The 22,436-nt window shown below is 43.2% G+C and overlaps 1 protein-coding gene across 2 annotated transcripts in view; it reads left to right on the top strand.

The window, feature by feature from the left end:
• LOC124794675 (alpha-1,3-mannosyl-glycoprotein 4-beta-N-acetylglucosaminyltransferase A) overlaps window positions 1–22,436 on the top strand; it is an 834,427-nt gene that overhangs the window by 742,112 nt on the left and 69,879 nt on the right. For both annotated transcript variants that reach the window (XM_047258208.1, XM_047258209.1), the window contains 2 exons: window positions 14,451–14,825; window positions 18,679–18,812. In XM_047258208.1, coding sequence (XP_047114164.1) covers window positions 14,451–14,825; window positions 18,679–18,812 — 509 coding nt within the window. The remainder of the gene's footprint in view (window positions 1–14,450; window positions 14,826–18,678; window positions 18,813–22,436) is intronic.

Below are 22,436 nucleotides of genomic sequence, written 5' to 3'. Positions count from 1 at the left end.
TCATAGTGCTATGGAATGTGGGGAAAAAACCGAAAATTGGCGTTCATAAGAAGAAAAACACCAAAAATGCAACATGAGCGTAGTATGTAAGAAATTGTCCACGCAACCTGCCACTGATGATGCCTTGCAGAAAATAAAGGTGAAACGCGTATGGCACTAAAATTGTGTTTTATTCAGGTGCTGTCAGACTGTCAATAAGTAAAAATTATCGATGTACTGTAATATGTCGGAAATTGTTGGAGGGGGAAAAATTCGTTTGATCTGACTTCCATTATATCCGTACTGCTTCCTAAGTTGTCTGTGCTTTTCCTAACGCGTTTAAGTAGGGTCAGGAAAATATCGTTTTGTTTTATGGCTTTTTTTCCGAACTTGTTATCCTATTTGTGCTCCATTTGGTCTCTCTTTTTACCACATTCGATGTCGTTTGTTACAATAATTGGTCTCTCTTTTCCAAAGAGAGATTTTGCAAAATTTGTGTAGTCCTTGCAAAATTTTGTTAATTTTCTCCATAATTTACTTTTTTCAAACTGTCTTTGGTGCTACTTTTTGCCCAATTCGGTCTTATTTTTTATCCATATTGGGTGTCTTTAGCCATATTGGGTGTCTTTAGCCATATTGGGTGTCTTTAGCCATATTGGGTGTCTTTAGCCATATTGGGTGTCTTTAGCCATATTGGGTGTCTTTAGCCATATTGGGTGTCTTTAGCCATATTGGGTGTCTTTAGCCATATTGGGTGTCTTTAGCCATATTGGGTGTCTTTAGCCATATTGGGTGTCTTTAGCCATATTGGGTGTCTTTAGCCATATTGGGTGTCTTTAGCCATATTGGGTGTCTTTAGCCATATTGGGTGTCTTTAGCCATATTGGGTGTTATTTCTCGCCAGATTCGATACTCCTTTTTGCCAAAATCTCTTGCTAATTTTGGTGCTTTTCCGCTACAAGAAGTCCGTTACAGGAGAAATTAACTCTTATTTTAACATTATACATGAACCTCAGCTTTGAGGAGATAAGAAGTCAAAATACAGTTTAATGTTAAAACAACTATCAGTTACAAATATTAATACAGTGGCGTGTGTGTATTGTGTATTGAACAGGGGACCTAGAAACGATGGAGAGGCTTCGTCCCACCGTAGCCCTCAGCGGTATATAATCCCACGATGGGACCATCAGTCCACCCACCCCACCCCACCGCCACCCCACACCGAACTCAGAGTTATTGTGCGGTTCGATCCTCAGTGTGTAAATGAGCAAAGGTTTTGAAATAATTGACAAAAAAACATAAGTAGTGACTAACAGTGAACCCGACGTAAATGAATTCAAGAAAGTCAGAAAGTAGGACGGAAGAAGTAGAAATGGTTCAGTGAAAATTGCAAAACGGCGGTAGAAGCTAGCGACACAGACAAGAAGGCATGGATGCAAGAAACGAAAAACTAGAACAGGACTACAAGGAGGTACAGAAGGAAACACGTTTAAGATCCTATGAGAGAGAAGGCTGTACTTGAAGCACACTGTAGACAATACTGACAACGACCAGAAAGCAAACGATATCAAAAAATATGCACGACGTTAATAGAAACAGAGGAGAAAACTTGCCCTCCAGCAGCCGAACCCCTTGTGAAGGACCCAACGCACGAGGTGGTAACCAACACTTTGAAGGCGAGGGAAAAAAACACACAATCACATAGCTGCTGGAACTGACTGAATTCTAGTAGAGTTGCTGAAATATGGCGCTCCCAAATTTCATGCGATTGTTTAGTTTTATTCTTACAATTTGTCGAGATGGAAAAGGAAGGAGATAACGAAACTCCATGAATTACTGAGGAATTTGACTGCTAATCACACCATACAAAGTTCTATAACATAAATATTGCAAGGATTCACTCGCTGTGCCGAGTACTTAATAGGGGACTACCAAAATGCTTTTCGGAAAATAAACTTCAAATGGCTCGAAGCACTATGGGACTTAACATCTGAGGTCATCAGTCCCCTAGAACTTAGAACTACTTAAACCTAACTAACCTAAGGACATCACACACATCCATGCCCGAGGCAGGATTCGAACATGCTACCGTAGCAGCCGCGTGATTCCGGACTGAAGCGCCAGCCTGGCGACAGCGGCCGTCTAATAGACAACTATAGACAGCACATTTTACATCAAGATTATCAGTGAGAAAGTATAGGAATACAAGAATATCCATTGCCTGTTCATTGATTTTCGGAAGGCTATGGTTGAATACGCAGAGAAACGGTGTGGGAAATCATGGCAGAGAAGGGAATCCCTAAGCAGTCATCAGCCTGGTCAAAATGAGTGTGGAGAAGGTGATAAGTAAGGTGACATACTGCGGCTCGTTATCGGACTGTTATGAGGAAAAAAAAATCGACAGAAGAAAGGTGATGTGCTATAGTCACGTAGCTCCAGTCTTTTCAAGGAGAAACCAGAGAAGCGACAAACGGCATCACAGATAACCAGCAAAATATACTGCCGTCTGTAGATGACACTTTTATTTGGAAATAACAGGGATGAAATTGAAACGCTGTTCAAGGAACTAAATTAAACCGCCATGAAAATTGATTCAAAAGTTAATGGAGAAAAGTCGGAACACATGATCATAGATACGGAACAACGTGGTGACCTTCATATAGAAAACTGTACTTTCAAGAATATTTCCAACACCAAATAACTTGGTGTAAATAAAACTGCAGTGTAAAACATGTAGATACCAAAGTAGAATATGGAACACACAGTTTACTCCTATCCAAACAATTATACCTTCCAAACCAAGCCGAAACTCTATAACACAATCAGGCCAGTATTGCTATGGAGTGGGAACATGCAGCGTGAACAAAGAAGAGCATCAGCTCTGTCTTCGAAAATAAAGTGTACAGAAATTTTTTGGCCCAACGTTTGACCAAGCAACCCCAGGAGTGGTTTGGAAATCCAATAAACTAGGTTAACTAGCCGAACAACCCACTGTAGTGAACATCATCAAAGTGAGACGTTTGGAATGGGAAGACCATATTGTCAGACTGGACCCTTACATAATAGCCCCTCACCATCTGGACGATTAAGATCACGTAAATGGCAAGAGGCAATGACCTCAGACAGCATGAAAGTAAACGACACGAGATAGGAAGAACTGTAGAGAGATGGAGAGAGCGACGCGGGATCGTCACGTCTCAGATATAAGTGAAGTGAGTGTATATCATTGAAAAAGTACTAAAAGAGCAATCGAGAAACAATCATGAGGAAATGATGAGCAGACCACAATTTTCCAAACGACATGCATGGGGAAATGTTTAGCCCCTACTGAGATGAAAAACTGCAAGCGCCCCTGAATGTGAGGATACTTGCCAATATGTGTTACACTACACAAACTATCCTCCCATTGACTCGCAGTGGAAAGTTCGGAGTTCGCGGCTTCCGTGGCCGGATGGGAGCTAGGTGTGATGATTAAGCTCTTGCGACACGGAGCTACTGTCGCCGGAGTTTGCTCGACGGAGAGTTGGGACGGCTAGCTTGCCTGCCGAAGCTCACGCATTCTAAGGTTTGTGACAAGTTGTTTAGAGACAAAAGTGTGTTAAGTACCGACCTCCAGCAGAGATTAGTGTTATTAATTATTTTGCACTTAACGTGGCTAACAAGCAAAGCAAAAAGACGAAAGTGTGTCCAATGACATGGATAATATATATATCTATATATATATATATCTCTGTGTGTGTGTGTGTGTGTGTGTGTGTACCGTTTTTTATTACTATCTGACGTCAGTATCTTAACAATGAGTATATAACATGCCGTTTCGGTGGTGTGGAGGATATATCAAATGTATGTATGTTCCACATATCCTCCTAAGCTACTGGACCAATTTCAACCAAACTTCGCCGCCCAGTGTGGCCGAGCGGTTCTAGGTGATTCATTCTGGAATTGCGCGACCGCTACGGTCGCAGGTTCGAATCCTGCCTCGGGCATGGATGTGTGTGATGTCCTTATGTTAGTTAGGTTTAAATAGTTCTAAGTTTAGGGGACTGATGACCTTAGATGTTAAGTCCCATAGTGCTCATAGCCATTTGAATCAACCAAACTTAGTACATACAACATGTACTGTCTGGAAAGAATGAATGTGGGTTACGAATCACCCCCTGTAAAAGGGGGTGGGTGTGGTTGTGGAGGTGAAAAAGCAGTGTAACCCACGACGCGAGAACACCCATACTTTCACCATCCAATATTTGAGACCGAGAGAAGTTAGAGACTTGCAACAATCTTTCCTCATAATTTCAAATCTGTACGAAACTTCTCCTGCTGACGATGTCCACATAATAAAGAATGCAAAAAGTTTATAGCTTACTAAATGTTTGCTATACATGTTGTAAAACAACCACTGACTATTCACAACACATTGAAGACGGTAGGCACACACATCACTGAATGTGCCTGCAAAATTATATTACTGTACAGCACATAGTTCAGGAAATACGTTATTAACATTGAGTTGCGTGGAAATAAAACTGCTGGGCCAAATTCGCTAGAGATACAGGTGAAAGTATGTATACAAATAAGAGTGAAATTTGTTAAATATGTGTGAAATACGAGGCCGGTCTAAAAAGTATCCGACCTTTGGCCAGAAAAAATATTTCGAATACCTGATGGGGGGTGGGCCCTTAATCACCTGCAAAGTAGGTCCCTTGTGCTTGCACACACTTCGCCCTCAGATCCTTCCACTGCCGGAAACACCTCTGGAAGTCTTCTTTTGGAATGGTGTTGATCTCTGTCGTCGTGTTCCGCATTCGCTCTTTTCTGCTCTCAAAACAGGACCCTTTCAGTGGCGTCTTCAATTTTTGAAACAACCAGAAGTCGCAAGAAGCCATGTCCGGAAGTTAGGGAGTTTGGCGAACGGCTCTAATTCCATGTTTCGCCAAGAAATTTTGGATCAAGTGGGATGAATGTGCGGGGGCGCTGTCGTGATGCAGTTGCCAGTTTTTCGCTGTCCACATGTCTGGTCTTTTGCACTGAACTGCGTCACGGAGTCGCCGGAGAACATCTTGATAGTACCCGTTTGTCACTGTGCGTATTCGTAATGCACAATTCCACGGACATCAAAGAAGACAGGATCACCTTGATTTTGCTTCGCACCTGCTCCACTTTCTTCGGCCTTACAGACTCTGGATGCTTCAACTGCGACGACTGTCTTTTTGTTTCTGGGTCGTACCTGTACACCCATGACTCATCTCCAGTTATCACGGTGTTCAGAAACCCATAATAAGTGTTGGTGGTGTCCAGAAGGTCCTGTGCAACGTCAAAACGGTCTTTTTGTTCCGACAACAACTCGGGCACGAATTTCACAGCCACTCGGTGCATGTTCAAATCATCACGCCAAATTGCATCCTCTTGGGCAGTCTCCTACACGGTCAACCGACGATCTGCCATCAACAAATTTTGCACCCTCTCAACAACAGCTGCACTCCGAGCAGTTTGGGGCCTGCCAGAACGCTGGTCACTCACCGCTGATGTGCTGCCATTTTTGAATCGGCTGAATCTGTTCTTAATTTGTGTTACACCCATCGCATCTTCTCCAGACACCTGTTGAATCTTACGAATTGTTTCGCTTTGAGAATGACGAAGGTTTTGACAAAATTTGACGTTCAGTCATCTTGAGAGAATCGGTAATCCGACTAACACGTTGTGTAGCACCTCACTCATCGACTGACGCGCTAGAAGGCGGGGACAAAATTCACGCCTGCGCATGTCTCTTCCTTTACTGTGTACAGTGGCTCCGCGCTATCGTCTCTATTTTACGCGGGAAAATCAAAGGTAAGATACTTTTTAGACACCTCGTATGTTTGACATGGGTGTATGCGGGTAAAGTCACGGGTAAAAAGCTGCTCCTAAGCTCTTTGAACGATTTCAATCAAATTTGGTGGAAATATTAGTCTTAATTGGGAAAGAAATACTGTAGTGGTAAAAGCCACTAGGCTCCTACTGGGTTGAATGTGACAACGTGGAGAGAAGAGAGGATAAAGAGATGGACACAGACAGGGGGAGGAAGAGATTGACAGAGATGAGGAGGGGAAATGGATAGAGAGAAAGCATATAAACGTAACGCTATCTACACTGGTATGTAAGGAAAGGTTATGCTGCGCGTTTCTCATTCAAAAATAACGTTGGTGTGTTACTTGACACTGAGATAATAGTGTTGTGTGTGGTGTGTGGTGTAAGGAGCAGAAACGTCTACCGTCACGAGTCGGAATTAGACATCCACACGATCGACACCTATAGAGATCGGTGTTTATCGTTGCGTCCGTCGGGACACCACAACTGTTGTGCATATACGGAATGGATGAGATCAGGGAATACGTACTCAGCGGCATGCAGGATCCCTACGGCCCTATGCAACTTGCGTCCATCAGCTGAGGACAGGATCCGAACGGCACATGAAGGACTTTGAGTCAGAAACGGATTTGTTTCCAGCAAAACAAATATTTACAGGGACGTGCAACAACGCCTGGAGCAAAGTGTAACCTTCACGCGGCAACATTATCGTAGAAAGCAGCGCCGGCAGCAGTTAGCCCGACAACACTCCCGCCTCTGAGTACAGCATCACGATGGACGTGTGTGTGTGTGTGTGTGTGTGTGTGTGTGTGTGTGTGTGTGTGTGTGTGTGTGTGTCTATATAAAGTTCGAAGCTGTAGTCCACTCTCTAGAGGAAAAACGTAAAAGGTTTGCCCAATGCAAACAAAATTGTCGTCTTTCGTGTTCTTGTTTATTCCACTTCCACAATGAGGAAACACAAATGCTCCGTCAAACGAAAACAGAGCAACGTCACTGTTACGTCCATGTTACCAAAATGGCGAGGTTTGTGTAGTTAGTCAGGGCAACTTGCGTTTATGGGGTAATACTGAGTTTGTACCTTGTCCATCATTTCTATAACTTTTTCGAAGATTGCTGTAAAGTCATTTTACGAGGGTAATCACAAAAGTAAGGTCTCCTATTTTTTTATAAGTACATAGACCTGTTTATTTATACAATGGTTTAAATCGGTTTACAGCTTGAACATTTAGATTTTTCGACATAATCACCATTTCTGTCGAAGCATTTTTGTAGACGCTGTGGCAGTTTTCGTATCCCCAGCTCGCCGCAATACTGTTCAGAAAGTTACGAAACTCTTCTTTCACCTCGTTGTCTGAGCTGAATCGCTGGGACCACAATTAACGCAGACAGGTTCTGTGATACTCTGAAAAAACTCAAACGGGTAATTCAGAACCGGAGAAGAGGAATGTTGAGCAAGAGCGTACACATTCTCCACGACAACGCTCGCCCACACATCGCTCGGCAAACCGGTGCTCTTCTGCAACAGTTTCAATGGAATATAATCACCCACCCACCCTACAGTCCTGATTTGGCGCCCAGGATCTATCACCTGTTCCCTAGGTTAAAAGAACATTTGGCCGGAAAGCGATTCAGCTCCGACGACGAGCTGAACAGCATGGCGGCGAGCTAGTATGACATGGGCATACAAAAACTGCCACAGCGTCTACAAAAATGCATCGACATAAATGGTGATTGTCGAAAAATAGCTAAATGTTCAAGCTGTAAACTGATGTAAACCACTGTAGAAATAAACAGGTCTATGTAATTATAAAAAAATAGGAGACCTTACTTTTGGGATTACCTTCGTAATAATTAATAACCATTTAGAGAATACACTTTATCCTCGTGTCATCTTATCCTGTAGCCTACTGTCATCACACCCGGTAACGTTTCAAAAGTGTTCGTATAACAATGTAATTGTTAGCTGTCCTGTTAATAGAGATAAAATGTTCACACAAACCTGATCTACAAAAGCTCATACAAGTCTATCAAATACAGGGACAGGACAAAGTCGCCTGAAAAAAAGATAAAGAATGCATGGAGAAAAAATTACAGCTGCTTGGAAATTCCGAGGATTGAAACATAATAGCATTGCATGTTTGCATGATCCAGTAGGGTCCAACCGCACCTAATAATATAGACAGAATATTCACCGCTAACCAGTTATTGTATTGGTGTACAATAGTAATGCCAAATTGTTGAAAATGTAGCGACAATGCTATAACGGGTGTCAGAGAAGTAAGGACGAATTCGAATTTTGCGCCATTTTGTCATATGACGGTTGGCAGCCGTCTTTTTTTCCCTCCACGTATGTTATGTGCGATCCTTCCCATGTGTAGATGTGTAGCCTGATACCTTTTGTGTGGTGAACATTGTTTGAGGTTCATTTTCGTCATTGAGCAGTTGACAACTGAGCAATGTGTCCAAGTAATGAAAAGTTATTACAGAAAAGTGAAAGTCTTCACGGCAACCGTTCGTGAATTGCGTATCATACTCGGACGTAATGCGGCGTCAACCTAATCTTCAGTTCAGAAGTTGATCCGGATGTGTGAGACCACGGGTTCTGTTTCAAACGTTAAGAAAACAGGACGACCGGGTCTTCTTCGAACACAAGAAGATTGCTGCCGCGCGTGACAAAGTGGCCGTGTCGCAGAAAATAGGTTCGCCAACGAGTTCAACATTTGAATTTATCGCCAAGTTCACTGCATGAAATCCATTCAAAACGTCTGAAAATGCATGCGTACAAGATTCAACTTACACAAGACTTGAAGCTTGCAGATCGTGGGAAGAGACATAGATTTGTTCAGTGGGTCTTGGCTCGACAAGGGGAGAAAGAAAACTTAACGGAAAGAATTTTTTCTCAGATGAGGCGCACTTCCACCTCGTGGCTGCGTCAGTAAGCAGAACTACAGAATTTGGGGTAACGAAGATATGCGAGTGACTGTGAAAAATTAGATGCATCCACAACACGCGGCCGGCCGTAGTGGCCGTGCGTTTCTAGGCGCTACAGACTGGAGCCGAGCGACCGCTACGGTCGCAGGTTCGAATCCTGCCTCGGGCATGGATGCGTGTGATGTCCTTAGGTTAGTTAGGTTTAATTAGTTGTAAGTTTTGGCGACTGATGACATCAGAAGTTAAGTCGCATAGTGCTCAGAGCCATTTTTGAACCACAACGCGCGACTGTGTGGTGTGAGTTCTGGGCGGGAGGAATGATCGGCCCGTACTTTCGAAAATTGTGAGGGAGCCGCTGTCACTGAACGGTGACCGTTACCGAAACATGCTGTCTGACTGGTTTTTCCCTCTTATTAATGAAAATGCCGGTTTTTGGTTTCAACAAGATGGCGCGGACTCTTCATTCAGCCGAGCAGTCATTTCAACAAAAGTTTTCTCAAAAAATTAACTCCCTGCGCGGCAACCAGGAATGGCCTGAGAGATCATGCGATCTCAGGCCTTGTGACTTTTTTGGGGAGGGAGGGGGGGGGGGAGAGGAGAGATTTGTGATATCAAAAGCGTGCGCGAACAAGCCACAAACAATAACCAACTGAAGGATGAAATGAAAAGGGTTTTTAACGGCATCCTACCAGATGTTGGTGAGCGCATCATCGAGAACTTGGGTGAACGCATTGCTCGTTGCCGCGCGGCTTGGGTGGTCACATGAAGGATGTGATTTTTCACACATAAATGGGAGAAGTTACGTAATGTGTCCGTAAAAAAAAAAGCATTTAAATTAATTTTGTATGTTCTATCGCGGACCAACGGCCTTGCCGCAGTGGTAACACCGATTCCCATCAGATCATCGAAGTTAAGCGCTGTCGTGCTGGGCTAGCACTGTTGGCAAGTGGGCTGCACTCAGCCCTTGTGAGGCAAACTGACAAGCTACTTGATTGAGAAGCAGCGCCTCCGGTCTCGTAAACTGACATACGGCTGGGAGAGCAGTGTGCTGACCACATGCCCTTCCGTATCCGCATCCAGTGACGCCTGTGGGCTGAGGATGACACGGCGGCCTTCATGGCCCGTTTGAGTGGAGTTCAGTTTTACGTTCTATAGCACTTTAATATTCGTCCCTACTTCCCGGACACCCTGTACTTGTGAACACGTGTGCTCGCTCTCCTTTTTATGCTGGTATACCGTACCCAAAGAGACTCAAGCGATGAGTTTGTAGTTTCAACTGAGCAGGGGTGGAGACTCGGGATTCGAGTCTCTGATCGTACAGCGACAGAGTTCTGAGATGGTGTCGTAGAGCCTGCTGGTGAATTTAAAGTTAGTCGATTAGTGCTGCTGGTTTAAAGCAAGTATCCAGAGCTTATTTCTGAGCTGTAGTACTCACCACCATCACCTCTGGTTAGCAGTGCTGGTAATTCGGATAGCATAAACTTTATAACATAAAGGCTGGTGGTTGACTGCCTGGATAGCTGAGTGCATTAAAGCACTAGCTTCAAAGATACGTGGAGTTGCGCTGGCTCTGAATAGATTCACCCCCCCTTTCCATCCCGTGTATTAAAGTCAAGGGCTCATTTGCCGGCTAACCAGGACATGGTTGTTGGACAGGTTCCCACATACAAGTAGGTGAATGCTAATCTGGTACCCACATGTTATCTCGGACGATCTGCAAACATTTAGAAAGCGTTCTCACAATTGCACACATAAGATAACACAAGAATGCATACAGATGGGGTACACAAATCTCATCGTGGAGGGAAGTGAAAGCGACAGGTGGCGCGTTTGGCAATATTTTACCACTAACAATGCCTGATCCGAAATAACATGCCGATCCCGTAGAAGAAACAGGATTAGGCCGGGAAGGAGCAGGCTGCTGGTGGCTGTGTCATATCTTAAAGGTCACCATCTTTCAAGAAAGAAATTCAAGACAGCGTGTAGTCTGTGCTGTCCTGATTTAACAGAAAACTTATTATATTGTTGCATTGGGCAGCACATTCTCCATGTCTATGTCCCACTGAAAACATGGGGTCGTGGGTTGCTGGGAGACTGGCAAGCCACCAATCGCCAGCCAGTACAGTCGGCAAACTCTGGCATAAAGTTAAAGCAGCATGGAACGACAGACCAATATGTTACCCAACCTATGTTCGATTTGATGCCCAGGTGAGATGGAGCCATTGTCATTGCTACAAGTGGCAGGTGTGTGTGTGTGTGTGTGTGTGTGTGTGTGTGTGTGTGTGTGTGTGTGTGTGTGTGTCGCGCCCACACACACACACACACACACACACATACACACACACACACACACACACAATCAAATCGAACATAGGTTGGGTAACATATTGGTCTGTCGTTCCATGCGCGCGCGCGCTATTAGGTCACTGCCTAAGTTTGTAGAGTTTTCGCAGAAGTTTAATAAACACAACAGATACACATATGAGACTATAGTCATCAATAAAATATTTCCCTTCAGTATTTAAAACAGTCTGCCAAGCTGGGGCAACTTCTCTGATTCCGCGACTGTGGAAATGACGTGGTTTTGAGTCGAAGAACTTGTCGAGCCATATTCAGAACGCGTTTTTATCCGAAAGGAAGTGCGTTAGACCGCCGAAAACGTGAAAATCTTGCAAGATCAGGTGAATGAGGGTGTGGAATGACTTCCCGACTGAACATTTTTTTTTTTTTTTTTTGTCAGTCTAGCAGAATGCGGGCGGGCATTATCGTGGAGTAGCATCACTTCACGCAGTCTTCCTAGTCGTTGTTTTTGGACTACGTCTACAAAATGTCTCAGTTGTTGACAAATGTCCGCAGTGACGGTTGCACCAAGGAGAAGCAATTCGTAGCACACCACACCGTCGCTGATCCGCCAGATGCATAATGTTATCTTTCGTCGATGCGCACAGATCTTTGTGCAGGGAATTGCTTGCTTTGTTTTGGCTTAACCGTTCCTTTCTTTTCCTTATGTTCGCATGGCGACAGCATTTTCGTCATCGGTATCGATACAGGATAGGAATGGTCGACGTTGTTCGTGTGCCAATTGTTGACGAACAAGCAGAGATGCACGTATGGCTACCAGCTGATTTTTTTGAGATTTTGGTTTAGAGCATGCAGTACACATGCACTCGATTTTTGAACCTTCCCGATTGCATGCAAACGTCAGACGATAGTGGAATGATCACAGTTCATCACTTCTGCCAGTTCTCTAGTACATTGACGTGGATCATTGGGGACTCATGCGTTTAAACGATCATCAAAACCCGACCGGGCTCTATTCCCGGCCGGGTTGTGGATTTTCTCTGCCTGGGGACAGGGTTTTCGTGTTGTCCTTACCATTCCGTCCTCATTCGTGAAAGTGACTAGATTGGCCTGTGTCAGGATTGGGACTTTATATGGGCGCTGATGTCCGCGCAGTTGAGCGCCCCACAAACCTCATCATCATCCTCATCATGAGCCCCGAAAGTCTTCTTGAACGTGGAGAGTCTCTAATGTGGAAACTATCCTCATCAAAAAGAGAAAACCAGTTTGTTGCCAGCTCTGTCCAATGGCATTATCCCCATACGTAGTGTTAATGTTTCTGGCTGCCTCTACTTCTGTCACATTTCTGTTGAGGTCAAACAGAAGAGTCTGTCACAAATGTTCAGATTTCTCCACTTGTCATTCCATTTTCTGGCGTCCGCAGCTCCGCTCACTATCTTCAGATGACAATGTCTAAACTGAAATGCCACAAAAAGGCAAACGATAGATAGACCCATAGCAACCAGGATACCAATATGCAAACAAAAATGCTACAAACGTATGCACCAATCTGATACATTCCACATACTGAAACTTCCTGGCAGATTAAAACGGTGTGCCGGACCGAGACTCTAACTCGGGACCTTTGCCTTCCGCGGGCAAGTGCTCTACCAACTGAGCTACCCAAGTACGACTGACGCCCCGTCCTCACAGCTTTACTTCCGCCAGTACCTTGTGTCCTACCTTTCATACTGTGTTCTCCTCAAATCACATACAACTGCAATTCTACATTCTTCGTGCTGTATTGTAAAAGCAGTCACCAAAATTTCGTTATATGCTGTCCATCATAGTGGTCAGATTTCAATGACCAGTAGTGTACACTGTACAGAGACACACACAGGGCTAAATACTCGCACCAGAGGTTCAGCGCGCAGATGTTCGTGGTGTTAACGGTGAGGAAATCGATTTTTGTTACTCCTCTTATACACTCTTGTGATAATTACATTCTAACAATACACCAGTGTGCGATTTGCAGGGGGTGATGGGGGGATTTCCCCCCCCCCCCCCTCTGCATCAGACCATCCCCTCCTCTGGTTTTAGTTTATGCATCCCAACCTGGGATGTTTATTTCCCACGCATTGGAGTAAAACTTTACATATAATTTAAATTTGTGGAGCCGAACACTGAAAATTTTTAAAAAGTCTTACTATTAATATGTTTGTTTTCTATCATCAGAATAAGTACAACTTTTCACAAATGTGCCTCTACTTTTTGAATTCCCCTCGTATATCTGTACCCGTATGTAGATGATTTTGTAAATAAGCTTTACCTATAATGCACTTTTAGAGATATAACAAGGGATGGCTTTTCTGATAGTGCATATGCGTCAATAGTGAGTTTCGCCATTAACATCTATTTATAAATAGCTGTTTAACCATGCGTAACGCCATGGTCGAAGCTAGTAACATATATAATTCTACTAACCCCCTAAGACATCCCCCCCCCCCCCCCCCCCCCACTGGTAAAAGCACAAATCGCACCCTACACCCTTTTACGTTGTGGCGTTAGACGCCAACAGGACTTTGTAATCTTACCCATCACAATTCATATCACATTACTTGCAAAAATCTTGGAAACTTCGAGAGGAGTAAGACTAAAAAAGAAATTTTCACTTACCTTGATCATCTTCCTGTTGTAGATGGCTCAGTCTTACCTGGGAGTATTTTCTTGAGCTCAAAAAGTAGACTTCTTAGGTTCGTGTTGACAAAATAAGTGTTGAAAAGTTGCCTGTTGCTATGAATATCTTTTATTTTGTCCCATTCTTCTAAATCACACTGACTACAATTTCCACGTTCAAAAAACGAATAATTACATTCTTGTCAACAAGTTTAGCAAAATATGTGCTTTTGCGTCAGGGGTATGTCCACACTCCTTACATTTTGCGATACCCAAAAATTTCCAGAGAGTTACAAAGTGAAAGAGTTTACAAAACAAAAGATGAATCATCTCTAAAATATCATTATATCATAAATTAATCCAGACATGAATTTAATTATTAGCGTTAGATTGTGCAATTAATAATGTGAATTTTAAATATGCCACAAATTTTGTAATTCCAAATAATTTTAAAAGAAAAGTAATTTTAACTGTTAGTAAACATAGATTTATCTCATTAATTTCTTTTTTGTACATTTTAGCCTGAAATATAATACATAGTATACAAAATTGTATGAAGTCTTTTAGTGAAACAGCTGAGATAGTTTTAACCTCTGCGAGATTCGATATTACACATGGTATCGGTTCCCTAAAAAAAAGTAATGTTTGAGGATGATGATTCATGACATTGGCCAACCCGCTGTTGTCCAGAATCAGGGTAACGAATAAATTTTACAGCAGATGCTACTCCGCTGTTGCAGACGTGAGCGCCGAGCAGGCGCTGGTGTCGCGGCTGGCGGAGCTGCAGGCGCGGCTGCAGCACCTGGAGTCGCAGCACCGGGCGCGCCAGGAGGAGGTGCGCGCGCTGGCGCAGCCGCTGGCGGCGCTGCTGGACGCTGGCGCCAGCGCGAACGCCAGCGGCGGCGGCGGCTCGGGCCAGGGGCAGGGGCTGGGCGCGCTGGCGGCGCCGGAGCTGCGCGCGCTGCTGTCGGGCGCGGGCAACGCCAGCTCCGCGGCCGGCCAGGGCGCCGGGCCGCCGCTGCGCCTGCCCTCCGCCTTCCACTTCCTGCCGCACCTGCTGGACGCCGCCGGCTCTCTACGGCCCGCCTACTGCCTCTCGAAGGGCCGCGTCGGCGGTGAGTCTACTCTCCCGTCTATCTACTTACACGGGGTGTATCCTAAGTCATGGAGTAAATGCATACAGTACACATTATCGGAAGCAGAAAAAGGTCTCGGATAAATGTAAATCCTCTAACGAACCATTTGGGAGACAATTGCAACTTTATGGGTAACAACAGGGCAGGCTTAAGGCACGTGCGGCCGCACGGGGTGGTACTTTCCAAGAGGCGGCAAATCTGCCGTCCACCCCTCCTTTTTTAAGGACAAACTCAACATTCATGGCCAAGAGGGGATTCGAAACCAAACCTCGGAGGGAGTGGCTTCGGGAACCGTGGCATGGTTTCTCGACTACCTGCCGGCCGCCCCTGTTGAACAAGTGGAGGGAGGCGGCCTAATTTCTTCCTCGCCACTGTGGCAGCACCGTCGTGTTTACGCCGGAGGAACAGAGATGGGGAAGCAGTCTGGTGCACATGCCAGTATTCTTATGAGTGGAGCGGTGTCAGCCTGTTACGCGCCGTGCGTTTACTCACAACTAATTTTGCAGAAGACGAAACCTTCATGACAGTTCAGATGTAAGCACATATTAAAAGCTTTGAGACTGGCCACTCAGTGGCCGAAAACTAGGTAGATCTGAAAAGTAAAAACAAAAATTGTGATTGGTTCTGACGTTTCCTACAGATTTGTTTAAATAAAATTCCACAAACGTTTTGTACAAAAAAAGAGGGGGCAGCAATTTAGCAGCTCACATGGGGCAGCACTTTAGCTTGCGCCGGCCCTGGGTAACAAGTACCACCGATTGAATTCTGTGTAAACGTCATCCCAGTTAGGAAAATGACGACCACCACCACCGTACTACATTAAGAAAAGATATTACTACACGTGCAAACTAAGTTGACACTCGACGAGGTTGCCGATGGGAGGGACTGTGGATGAGAAATGCTTTTAATGTCGCTTCTATAAGCCATCGCAGCGAATGTCAACTTAGTTTCCACGTATAGAAGAGATACGTTGGTAGATGTACTGATTTTCTGAATAAACGCAACAGATACATGAAATACTCGTAGTTAAAGGTGGTGGTCAAAGTGTTGTCGTCGTCTCCAGATACCGGCCTGTAACCCTGTAATGAGTTTCGAATTGTTTCAAACCTGTGTGGATCATTTCAAAATATTTAACAAGCACTGACAGGTCTCCACTCCAATCTTTCAACTGCATTAATCAGAGTGGCATGCCTCTAGGGCCGCCTCAAACAAACAAATCCATGAGGTACAGGTCCTCCTTACCCAATCCATGTTTGGCCCTATGAGTGCGTTGCATTTCATCCCTCCGTAGCATCAAAATGTGTCGCTGCTCCATCACCAGCAATCATCTAGCAATTTTGCAAGACAATGTCCCAGACCGAAGGCATTTCATTCGTTGAATTTGGTAACTTCTACAGCCCACTAAGATGATCGCCTAGTACCCCCCAACCACACATTCATTGAGAAATTTTGCTGGTGTGAAGACACGTGTAAAGCATGTGAGTTGAAGGCTAGATGACTCAAAATATGAGAATTGTGTTAATTAACCATGCCATCACAAGTGAACCCTACTTCATCTGTAAATAAAACATTGTCAAATGCAGGGTTATCCACAGCTTGTTATTGCATCCACTGACAGGATGGAAATTGCGTAGTCTGTGATAAGACATGTGGTGCCGCATACCTCCAGAAGCTTAACAAGGACTTGTCGAATCCATGCCACAGCAGAATGGCTGCTGTATTGGGTTCCACAAGGGGACTGACACTGTGTTTAGCAGGTGATAAAATGTTCTGGTTCACTGTAAATTGCCATGGCAAGAGGATCGACGCAGGAAACAAGCCATAACTCCCCCTCACAAGCTTGGCAACCTACACCCGAGATTTATGCTCTTGCAACAGCAGAACTCACATGGTGACAGTGACTGGTGTTACATTTTCCGGTGATAAGTCATTTCTAGACCTAGATATCATTTTCAGTAAAGGAAACAGTGAGCAACACACAACAAAAAGCAAACAAAAATACACAAAGCATTGAGTAATGGCTACCTCAATTGCTTGCTGTGTGGTGACAGTGCCCTAAACAAGGTAATATAGGCCTGAATTGTACTGGCATCTTACACAAGCCCCCTCCAAAACACTCCCACCTAAAACTGCCACATTAAAGTATCTGCACAACAGCAGCAACCACATTAGCAGATTAAATTATAATTAGTCGTCATATTACGCAAACAACTATCCTTTTTGATATACAGACAAATCACCACAGGTTGTGTAAAGTTTGCTTTATGTGATTAGTTTGTCAACCAATAGCATCCTCGTATATTCATTCCTCTGGTGGGAAACTCTTACAGGTTTAAAGCACTGCTTGCCACCATCAACACCACAGCTATATTATCATCAATAATATTGCTCTTTTTTTTCTTTTTCAAACAACATTATTGTTCCCTTCAAAGTACGTAGTTTCCTTTGGCAGATATACACCAGTGGTGACATTCTGTCTTGGTGGCAGCACTGACAGGCTTCAACTAGTGGGGCCTGTAAAAAGTTGGCCACTTTCTTTGGAATGTTCTCTAGAGTCCCAGAATGACATCCTTTTGAGACATTTTTCAATTTCAGGAAAAGAAAAAGGTCACGGGGACACTCCAAGCAGGTGAATACACGGGAGGATGTGGAAAGAAGGGAATGCCTTTTCAGACCGAAAATTCAGTGATGGAAGTGTGCGTCTGACATGGGATGTTGTCGTGATGCAGCATCCACTTGTCTTAAATTTACTGTGTCACTTGAGTCACTCTTTTTTTTTTTTTTTTTTTGAACTTTTCAAGGACATCTTTGTAAAACATTTGGTTGACAGTTTGTTCTGGAGGAACAAATTCCTTATGCTTGATACATTGACTGTCAAAAAAAGCAAATTAGCATTGAAACTTCCTGGCAGATTAAAACTGTGTGCCGGACCGAGACTCTAGCTCGGGACCTTTGCCTTTCACGGGCAAGTGCTCTACAATCTGAGCTACCCAAGCACGACTTGTGCCACATCCTCACAGCTTTACTTCTGCCAGTACCTCATCTCCTACCTTCCAAACTTTACAGAAGCTCTCCTGCGAACCTTGCAGAACTAGCACTCCTGAAAGAGAGGATATTGCGGAGACATGGCTTAGCCAGAGCCTAAGGGATGTTTCCAGAATGAGATTTTCACTCTGCAGTGAAGTGTGTACTGCAGATGATAGAGTACTTGCCTGCAAAAGGCAAAGGTCCCGAGTTAGAGTCTCGGTCCGGCACACAGTTTTAATCTGCCAGGAAGTTTCATATCAGTGCACACTCCGCTGCAGAGTGAAAATCTGATTCTGGCAGATCAGCTTTGTTTGGATCTTTGATTTCCTCTTTCAAGCTTTTTCAGGCAAGAAGAGTTCTTGGAGTGCCACTCTACACTTTGCTTCTTTCTCAGGATTGTACACAGAAAGCTAGGGTTCATCGCCTGTGATCACACGATTGGATTTCCTTCTCACACAGAGCTGTCCTCAAAAGGAAGCTTCAATGATGAATGCTCAGTGTAGGGAAGTACATGTCCTACCAACACCATCTTGAACACTGAGACTTTATTAAAATTTTGACTTTGCCCAGGACTGAGGGATTTGCATAACAATTCTGATCTGTGATGCAGCTTACACATCCATCCTAACATCCTCTGGTTGACTTCAGAGGTTGCATGTCCATGGTGGAATGAAATGGATTGCTTGGGAACTGAGAGCAGGCAGTTAATATTTATTGCATTAGTCAGTATATTAAGTGTGTGTGGACTTTAATTAATTTTAAATTGGCAGCTAAATGTGCTTCAGTTCTGCATCTGTATTTGTAGTGTCAATGGTTATGGGAGTCCCGACTGTGCGGCGTCAGGTGCAGAGCTACCTGCTGGCCACGCTGAAGAACCTGGTGGACAGCATGAGCCCACAGGAGGCCAACGATAGTCTCATCATTGTCTTTGTTGCTGAGGTATGATATGTGCCAATAATTTGGCAATTAAAATAATTGAGATATTGGCCTTTATCAATTATGAGAAAGCAGACCACCTTGGAAAATTTCACTGATGATACATCTTGTTTTAAGCTCAGTAGAAAGCATCTTGACACAGTGTTTTGACAAGTTTCCCATTCCTTGAAATGCCAGCATGCTCTTCTTGTGCACCAGAATTCCAGAACAAAACAGACTAATAACATTCTGGTAAGTCATGTAAGATGGCCATCAGAGTATGCTATCTGATCAAAAGAATTCAGATCCCCATTAGTACTACCCTTTTATTTTATTTTGTAAACTGTGATCATATCCTTCCACATTCAGGGTTTTCTTAACCCTCCATCAGGTGCACTGCAAAGAGGGACAAGGTTAGGTGCATGGACTATAGTTGTAGCGATTTTATTTTCAAATGTCTCAAGTGAGCTCACTGAAGGTCAGACCTACACTGGCTTAACCTCCCCCCCTCTCTCTCTCCCCACCCCCCCTCTCCCTCTGTCCCTCTGCTCCCACTACCACTCACCCACAGAAAGCTACTAGGTCAGAGACAGACATATATCTGTGCCTGTCAAGAGCAGGAAGGCAGTCAATAATGTTTGCATGAGCTATGCATGTATTCTGCACAACTAATATGAGGGTTAAATGCTATGAGACCACTATACTCTTATCATGGAAACACCCTCATACCGTGACACCAACTCCTACAGACTTTATTGTTGGCAACACACATGATGCCAGGTAATGTTCTCCAGACATATGCCAAACCCAAACTCTTCCATTACATCTGGATCTATGTACATACTCCACAAGCCACTGAATCGTGCACGCCGGAGGATACCTTGTACATCTACTACTCATTTCTTTTTCCGTTTCATCTGCAGATAGACCTAAGGAGAAATGACTGTCTATATGCAGCCATACGGGCTCTAATTTCCCTTATCTAACCATCATCGTTCTTAATCAAAATGCACGCTGGTGGCAGTATAAAATTTTTAGTAGTGTTTCACAAAAAGAATGTTGTCTTCCCTCCAGGGATCACCATTTGAGTTCATGAAGCGTCTCCGTAATACTTGCGTTTTCATAAAAACTACAAATTAACCAGCCTGTGTCAAATTGCTTCGATGTCGCCCTTTAATCTGACCTTGCAAGGATATCAAACACATGAGCAGTACTCAAGAATGGGTCACACTAATGTTGGAAATTAGATTGCCACAGAGAATAGCATGATATGCCACCCCAAATCACTCACTCCCAATCATCTGCTGTCCAGTGGCATCACTCTTTACATCACTTCCAGCACTGCTTAACATTGATTATTAAATGTGTGGCTTATGAGTAGCTGCTTGAACATTTTTCTCTCATTATTTTTACCTCCATTTGCACAGTCATGCTAGCTGGACTGTTGGTAGCACTTTGGAACTCGCGAGTGATTCCTTCTGCTGATTTCACAAGATGTTTTATGATAATCTTTTGCAACACTCAGTGGTCCCTGTCTTTCAATACATGAAGTTTGTCAGGTCTTGGTTATGCTGCAGTTGTTCCTTCATGTTTTCACTTCAGAATTATATCATGGCCAGTCAACTTGGGACAGATATAGAAGGGTTGAAATGTGTCTGGTGGGTTTGTCATTCAGATGATACCCAATGACTAGACTACGTTCAAAATCACTAAGCTCTCCTGACGAATTCTGCTGTTACTGCTTCTGTACTACACAATACTTTCCACCTCCTTTTGTACTGGCAGGTCGACTTCTCGTGACATCTAGTGGTAAATTCCAAATTTACAAACGGTCTCGACACTTCTGATCAGATAGTGTACATCCTAATGTTTATGATTGCGGTCTATTATTTTCACTTTTTGTCAGTATGGTACATTGGCTCACCCCAAGATCATTGCTAGAATCTTCTTTTATTTGACTTCTTGTTGATCTGTCTAACCTCCATTCCTTGATGAATTCTGCAATGTATAGAATTTTGGTCAAACTGTTGTGCATTGTTCGACCTTGTCATTGATGGACAGTCTTTGCTATTATTTGCTATTTGCACCTTATTGATCCATTATTGCACCTTATTGATCCATTATTAAATGGCTTCTTCATCTGTGCTAAGAAAACCAAGAATTGTAATCACAGATACGGAAAGTGCAAACTTTACAATTGTATAAACCAGTGACTAAATGTATGCTGAAAGCTGATGCTATACGCATAACAAGAGAGAGAATGTGATATATTTAATGTGAAGAATAAACTTGGAGAAAACTGTGTGCAATGTGGGTGCTAATCTTGCTTCAAAAAAGTAACAAATAGTACAAAATTCGTTTGGACCAAATGGATGAAGAAACAGTTGAGAATAAGCCTGGATAGCAAAAGAAAGTTAAAAAAAAACTTTCTTTTACAATAAGCCTCTTCCCATCTGCGCACAAAGACCCTTGGGCAAGGGAGTAACTGAGAGAGTGAAGTAAAAATAGTGAAAACATTCAACCTGTTCACTAGATTTGTCATCCTCAGACTTAAGGTTTTTGCTACTGGAAAAAAAAGTCTGGAGAATGTTTTGGACCCAATGGAAGTTATAGCAACCAAGGGAAGTTTTCCTGTGAAAAAAATCACACTTCACAGATGGAATACATAAAAAGTAAACATTTTCAACTTGAAGTTTCACTCTGTCTTTGAATGATGTGCCACAACAATGGCTCTAAAAACACACAAATTAGTAATGTTGGCAGTGCACAGGCAACAAGAACAAAATTATGAACACTTTGCTTTTCTGAGTGTTGGTACTGATCAGTGACCCAGAGTTGTTGATGTCCCTCTCTTAAATATTTCTCACAATAAAATTTCCAATGAGAGTTTTAATTCATAGAGCAGTGGTCACTGATTTCTCTTTCTTAGAACAAAATGAGTGTAATGATTTAGATTTAAATTAAATAGTTCATCTCCCTGCAGTTGTCAAATGTTGACAAAGATGCCAAACAGTTAGATATAGATTATCAGAAAAAATATTAGCAACATAACACATCTCCTGGTGTTTAGATGTACTTTGAGGGAAGATCACTGGAAAGAGATGTGTGAAGCAGCATTGATAAAAAAAAATTGCTTGTCCTTAAAAATATTCTGCAGAACTCAGTCCTGTTTTAATCAGGAACAAAGGAGGACAAAATTTAATGAAAGCTGGGACAAGAAATGGATAATTCTCGTGCTGGAAAGTGAGACCTGGAACTAACTCAGAAGACAGACTGTAATCAGTGCCACAAGTATTGGTTAATCATTCTGCATGTTATAAAACCAAAGCTCTCAAAGAATAATGTTAATTGGAAACATTATTAATTTACAAACAAAAGGACTATAATTTTGCATTGAGATACTCGGTAATAGCTATAGCAGAAAGGATGATGGCATGGAAACTGTTGGCTACCAAATTCGACATGTGCTCCTGACAGTGGCAACAGACTTCGCACATACTAATAAATAACCAACACTGTTAAAAACACAATTCATAAGGTGAACAGAAGTCATATGTTGTTAAAAAAAATGTTAATTCTTCTGGTAATATTTCAGATAATGACTCCAGTAGAATATTTAAAAAAAAATTGTGGCATAAATTTTTGATT

The sequence above is a fragment of the Schistocerca piceifrons genome, chromosome 4 (genome assembly GCF_021461385.2).
Source record: "Schistocerca piceifrons isolate TAMUIC-IGC-003096 chromosome 4, iqSchPice1.1, whole genome shotgun sequence".
NCBI classification, from domain to species: domain Eukaryota; kingdom Metazoa; phylum Arthropoda; class Insecta; order Orthoptera; family Acrididae; genus Schistocerca; species Schistocerca piceifrons.
This window is presented reverse-complemented; position numbering and strand designations above follow the sequence as displayed.